The sequence below is a fragment of the Vigna umbellata genome, chromosome 3, assembly GCF_029865625.1.
Source record: "Vigna umbellata cultivar VRB3 chromosome 3, Vumbellata_1.0, whole genome shotgun sequence".
Classification (NCBI taxonomy): Eukaryota; Viridiplantae; Streptophyta; class Magnoliopsida; order Fabales; family Fabaceae; genus Vigna; species Vigna umbellata.
Genome location: NC_142167.1, coordinates 56146671 through 56153791, shown reverse-complemented (window position 1 = coordinate 56153791; position 7121 = coordinate 56146671). Strand labels below are relative to the sequence as shown.

The window sequence follows — 7121 nt, the reverse complement described above, 5'->3', positions numbered from 1 at the left end:
TTACTGAAAAAAAAGAATTCAACTTCTTGTGATCAAACCTCGTGGAGTTTCTAACGACCTTTTGAGTTATGTAAGTATTACCATATAATAATTTGGTTCTTATTATTGCTCATTAGTTCTTGATCACATCTATAATTTAGATTAATTTAATTTTAAAAAATGTCTTGATTTGTATTTTTAAATTCACATTTTTTTATAGGTGTGGAGATAAGGGTGGAATAAGACAATAATAAACATACTAGACCCAAGTGTTAAAGAAAAATATTCAGAACATGAAATTTTTATATGCATTCAAATCGGTTTATTATGTGTGAAACAAAATCCTTATGCTAGACCATTAAATGTGAAGGTTGTTTAATATTTTAGCAATTAGTCAGTTGAATTAAGAGAAAATAAACCCAAATTTTTATTGTATGGTACAATAGATTCAGAAGCACTTACACAAAGATCAAGTCCTAGACCTTCTTCTAATGGTTGCACTTCATTCTCTATATATGAAATGCCAACAATTTCTTCCTCAGTAGTAAATAATTTTTCTAAATTTTGTGTGGCTTAAAATTAACAATGCTTACTATTTTAATGTATTCTATTAGAAAAAGACATGAAAATGACTCATGGTAAGCATTCATTTACAAGTATCACAAAGATTTTAGAACTCACAATTTTCAATTTAAATAAAATTATTAAAAATCACATCAACTAAAATAATGTCAAATTATAATATGTAAACGAGATGCAATTCGTACGTCATAAATTGATTTTGTAAAGTTGAGTTAGACATAAATTTACTTATTAGATGATACCTGAGTCATTTAAAGTTGTTACTATTGAGATTCAATTGGGTTGTTGCATCACTTGTTACTAAACTCCTATTGGACCACTTATTATATCTAATTTCATGTTTATGATGTTCATTCTTTAACATGAAAGGATGTGTTGGACATCTTATATGGAATAAAGATAACTAGAAAATGAAACATATTTCTAGTAAAAAAGCTAATTGAATAATTCTAATTTACTTTGTCAAATTTATTTCAATTCACAAATTTGTGTAATTTGATACATAAGTGTATTGTTAAATCAATCACAAGTAGCATGTCAACTTGGTCAAGCCTCATAAGCTTAGCCTTGACCATGGGTCAAGGTCAAAATAGCCCACAGGGCTAAAAGGCCCACCCAAGGAAAGTTCACAAGGCTAAAATAGTTGTGAAAGTCTCATAGATCTGGGCTAACCCATGGGTAAGTTTATGTGAGTTAGTCTAAGATCAAGATAGATAGGATTGGATAGAATCTATGTTGAATCAATTCTACTCGCAATGCAATCTGAATTGGCTAAACCCTTCAGGTTAGGCCAACTTGGATCGAATTTGGGCACAAACTGATGTGGATCGACTTGGCTAGAACTTCAGCAAGGGTTGGCTCATCTAGACCTTTGCTTAAGCCAACTTTCCACAACATTTAACCTTGGTCGACTTGTCCTAACCTTTGGCTAAAGTCGACTCATTTTAATCTTCGATCTAGGCCAACTTGGGTTAACTATGGGTTTAAGTTGATTCGAATCGAATGTGGGCATGGTCTGAGTTAACTCGACTATGGACCAGACCAATTCGATTCAACCTTCAGCCTAAGTCGACCTGATTTAATCTTCAACCTAGGCCACCTTGATTTAACCTTTAGCTTGGGTTGTCCTTCACCTGGTTGACTCACCTAGAACTTCATCATCGGACGACTTCTCTCAACTTTTTGTCCGAGTTGACTCGTCTTAGACCTTTTGTCCAAGTCGATTTATCTCAACCTTTTGTCAGGGTCATTTTGTCTCGATCTTCGATTGGAATCGACCTGTCTTAACCATTGACCCACAATACCATATCTTGGCCTTCAATTTAAATTGATTTGTCTAAGCTTTTGATCCATGCCAATCGTCTCCACATTTAGCCCGGGTCAACCTGTCTCAACCTATGACCTATCTCGACCTTCAACTTGGACCAACCCATTTTAACCTTCGCCCTTTCTCGACCATCGGTCTAAGCTGACTTGTTTCAACCTTCAAGTTGAGCTAGCCCATCTTCGACTTGGGCTTACCATCTTGACCTTTAACCCGAGCTCGCTCGTCGTGACGTTGGTGTTGACCCATCTCAATCTTTGGCCTAAACTGGCATGTTTCGACCTTCTTTCCGGGTCTACTCATCTCAATCTTCTTCTTAGGCCTACACTTCTCAACCTTCATCACAGGCTGACTTGTCTCGACCTTTTATCTGAGTCTGTCCGTCTCGACCTACAATCCGAGCAAATCTATTTCAATCTTCAGTTGGGTCACCTATCTCAATTGTCGACCGGAGTTGACTTATCTCAACCTACGACATGTACCAGGTCATCTCGTCCTTCGACCTAGGTAGGCCTATCTTGACCTTTGGCTCGAGTCATCCATCTCAAGCTTTGGATAGGGTTGATTTGTTTTGACCTTCTGAACGGGTCAACCCATCTCATTCTTCAACTCAGGCTGACACATCTTGACTTTCAACCCTACATCAACCATCTCTACATTTTGCTTGGGTCGTCTAGTCTCGACCTTTGGCCAAGTTATCTTTTCTCAAACTTGGCCCAGGTTGTCCCATTTCAACCTTCAATTGGGGCAAGTTGTCTTGACCTTCGATCTAAACTATCTGGTCTTGACTTTCAACTGAGGTCAACCTATTTTGTCCTTCATTAGACCTTCTGTTTGGCGATCTCGTTTCGACCTTTGACTTGACTGACTCTACTTGACCTTCGTCTGAACCCTACTCAACTCAAACTTTAGTCCAAGTTAACTCAATTCAAACTTTAATTTAGGTAAACTTAACTCTAACTTTGGTCCAAGTGAACTCAAGTCAACCTTGGAGTCGAGATGGTTTAGGTTAACCTTTGATCCAAGTTGAAGGCGTTGTATTTATGAGTTAATTAAAGTCTTGTAGTGGAATTAAACTCGCTTTGACCCTGATTCTAACCCACTTTAAAGTAAGCTTTTAGGAATTATAACTCTTTTCAACCCATTTGGTAACTTTATAAAACAAGATTTACTCAATAATAAATTGGAATTGACCCATTAACTATGAACCAAATTAACAACTTGATGAAAAATGTGAAAAAGAAAATAAAAAATAATGTTTGGACACCTAGTACTATTTGTTACTTATTTTTTGTTTGGTTTCAAAAAATAAAGTTAAAAAAGGAAATAATTTAGAAGAAAAGAAAGAAATAGGAAACAGGAAAGGAGAAAATATATCTTACCTTAAATAAAACAAAACGTGAGGTATAAAAAATATATTGAAATAGACTTTTCTTAACGATTTTTTTTTCTTCATACCTATATACATCTAGCAATATATTTAAAGGCCCAACAAGCTATTAATTATGTGGATAATTTAGAAAGACATATATGGGCTAAAAATATTATAAAAGAGTCAAGATGGAATCATGATTCAAATTAATGTTTCGGTATATTAAACGTCAAATATTATAATGTTTATTTAGAGTTTCAGTATATTCAATGATCTTGTATGGATAAATTAAATACATATTTTTTATTTAATTTTCTTAAACACTTTTAAAAATAGTTCTTAAAAACTTAAGACTTGAAGTTGACAATTCAATTACACTTGGAGTTGGTTTTATATCAATAATTGAAAGATAACTAATAATTAGCTTACATATTTATTGTTGATGCAGATTAATAAATATATTCACACCGAACCATTATTATTACCCAAAATTATTGTTGCAGTAATTGTCACGTAAGCCCAATTTAGAAAAATTGAACCACTCTTTAAGCTGCTGTTCTACTTTGAGAACCTATACCTACTTGAAAATAGTTTAGAAAACAATTTAGTAACTTAACCTTTTCTACCTTCATGGTCATCATCCTATACTATAGTATACTATATAAGTTTTCTTCCAATTGCAAATCATCATATAATAATCCTTTCCTCCATTATCTCTCTTCATCTTCTCTGACCAAACTGAGTAGCTTAACATCTTCACATCATGAGATTCTTGGAATTTCATTGTGATCCAATGTCTGCAATTGCAACCTTTGCAGCTATAGCTTTATCAGTCTTTGTCATTTTCAGAAGTTTCATCTGCAAGAAAGGAAGGTACCATGTGATTGCGGGAACTATGTTAGACCTGTTGCTCAACTTCCGCAATCTGCACGATTACATGACTGATCTTGCCAGAAAACACAAGAGTTACCGGTTGCTTTGGTTTCGCAGGAGTGAAATTTACACTGTGGACCCTGTCAATGTTGAATACATCCTCAGAACAAACTTTGCAAACTATGAGAAGGTACTGATTGTCAAAGATGTTATGGTAGAAACACTCTTTCATCATTAGAATTCCAAATATATTTCCTAATACTGCCGTTCCAAAGATGTTTTGGTAGAAACATATATTTCATACAGTAGTCTGAATGTAGACGTACAGTATACTAAATCATATTAAATTCTTGTGTCGTTTATTTGTTCTTTCTTGTCTGTTTTCCTAATACTGAATATACATGATTCAAAACTTCCTACAAATAAATGTTTATTCTTATTCTCGTGTGCGGTTACAGGGCTGGTACCACTATGAGAAATTGACAGATCTTTTAGGTGATGGAATATTCTCAGTGGACGGCGAGAAGTGGCTACATCAGAGAAAGGTTGCGAGCTATGAAATTGGCACCAAAATAGTGAGAGATTTTAGCCTTCAAGTGTTCAAATCCAATGCAGTAAAACTTGCAGGAGTTGTTTCAAAAACAGCTATGTCAAATAATGCAGTTGACTTCCAAGTAAGATTTTGTTACATGCTTGATACAAAGCGGTGAAGTCCATTATAAATAAAATAAAGGATGTATAATATTAATCTCATGGTGTTTATTGACAGGAACTGTTTATGAAATCAACCTTGGACTCGGTCTTTAAGATTGTTCTTGGTGTAGACTTGGACACCATATACGGAACATACGAAGAAGGCACTCAATTCTCCAATGCCTTTGACGAAGCAAGTGCTATAACGTTGTATCGGTATGTCGATGTTTTATGGAAGATCAAGCGTTTTCTCAACATTGGATCAGAGGCAGTACTTAGAAACCGCGTTAAAGAGGTGGATGATTTTGTTTACAAACTAATCAGAATCAAAACAGAGCAAGTGCAGAAGTCATCACAATCTGATTTTTCTGTGAGTAAAATTTTTGCCACCCCTCTTGTAATCCTAAGTAAATAATATAGCATTCATAATGTGAAGGCTTTTTAAGCTGCCATACAAACAGCATCTTGGACAGGCGTTTGGAAAACCAAAATGTATCAAAGTATTATACAGGAACGAAATCCAATTTCAAATCTTAGTTTAGGAACTCCAATTTAACTCCTTACTTAAATATAATATCTATCAGTATTTTTTATTGATTCGTAGTGTAAGCAAATTTACAACAATTGAGCATAGATATTAAACTCTTGTTATTTGATATGTATATCTATTTACAGGAGAAAAAAGCAGATATGGTGTCAAGGTTTCTGGCATTGAATGAGACAGATCCTAAGTACCTAAGAGACATTATTCTCAGCTTCGTGATTGCAGGAAGAGATACAACAGCTGCTACTCTTTCCTGGTTCTTTTACATGCTATGCAAGCATCCACATATCCAAGAAAAAGTTGTGCATGAAGTTGGAGAAGTAACAAAGTTGAAGAACACTTGTAGTATTGATGAACTTGCAGATAGCCTAACCGATGAGGCCCTGGGAAAGATGCACTTTTTGCATGCAGCTTTAACTGAAACACTCAGACTTTACCCTGCCGTTCCAATTGTAATGAACTTGTGCACTATATGCATTAAAGATCAAACGTTAAAAAGCCAAAAAGAAAAAAAAAAGGATTTTATGCAAAGTGTTAATATTTTAACAAACTTTAACATTTTATGAGCATCTCCCTTACGAGTCCATTCTGTTTAAAGATTTTATCTGTGATGGTACAGGATGGCAAACTTTGCTCATCAGATGAAACTTTACCTGATGGATTTAGAATTAGGAAAGGTGATTCTATATCATATCAGTCATATTCCATGGGTAGGATGGAGTTCATCTGGGGTGAAGATGCAGAGGAATTTCGACCACAGAGATGGCTTGATGAAAGTGGAACTTTTCAACCGGAGAGTGCTTTCAAGTTCACAGCCTTTCAGGTTAGCAAGTGCAATAATTGAAACTTTGAGTGATTGAAACTTTGAAATTCAACTTGTTATCACTATGCAGGGCGGTCCAAGAATTTGTCTGGGGAAAGATTTTGCATACAGGCAGATGAAAACTTTTGCTGCTGTTCTTTGTCACAGCTACAAATTCAAGCTGGCTGTCCAAAATGAATCGGTGAATTATAAGACTATGCTCACTCTTCACATTGATGGTGGTCTTCATCTGCATGCTTCTCGGAGATTCGAGCTTATGGGTTAGAACTTGTGGCTTCTAAAAGACCAATGGATAATATGTTGTGAATGTTTTTGGTAAAATACAGAGTGCGTTTTAGTGTTTGGCTGAATAAAAGACCAACTATAGACTTGTAATTCAACTAGTCTTTCTCCACTGTATCCTTCATTTTCAGGGTAGATTACAATAGTTGTTTAATTTAGAACATAGATTTAATAGCATTTTTTCTCTGTAACTACATCGCCTTATTGTAATATATACAATGTTACAATAAAATCTTTATTATAATACTTGTGACACCCGAGAAAATTAAATTGCTATATAGTTGGTTTAAGGATATATTTGATAACATTCTTGAAGAACTTACAGAAAAACAACTCCAACTTTCATAAATTATTTTGTAGAGGTTTTTATCACCTCATCCACACATATACAATATCACTTTTAATCCAAAATTTTAAAATAATATGTTCATGAATATTTAATCATGTGTTTAATTTTGCTTTTTTAATAACTTTCAATTCACACTTGAACTATTTTCAACAAAATCCGTCTTTGTAAACAAAATATTTGTGTAAGTGGATTGCAAAAACGGTGATTTGAGTTTTTCATATCCTTACTCGAATACAAAGATAAGCCGTAAAAGTCAACTCAACACCATACAATAACAAAAGTAACCTTGCTTTTTCATGT

The 7121-nt window shown here is 34.4% G+C and overlaps 1 protein-coding gene across 2 annotated transcripts; it reads left to right on the top strand.

Annotated features, from left to right (window-relative positions):
* The first annotated feature begins 3942 nt into the window (after positions 1-3942).
* On the top strand, positions 3943-6702 carry LOC148203050 (cytochrome P450 704C1-like). Of its 2 annotated transcripts, XM_088108557.1 has the most exons (7): positions 3943-4130; positions 4248-4320; positions 4589-4804; positions 4900-5193; positions 5499-5819; positions 5987-6190; positions 6261-6702. In XM_088108557.1, the coding sequence occupies exons 1-7, from the start codon at positions 4021-4023 to the stop codon at positions 6453-6455; spliced, it is 1413 nt and encodes a 470-aa protein (XP_087964683.1). In that variant the 5' UTR covers positions 3943-4020; the 3' UTR covers positions 6456-6702. The 2 variants fall into 2 exon arrangements, with proteins under 2 accessions (XP_087964683.1, XP_087964682.1); XM_088108556.1 differs by having other exon boundaries at positions 3943-4320.
* The last annotated feature ends 419 nt before the right edge of the window (positions 6703-7121 follow it).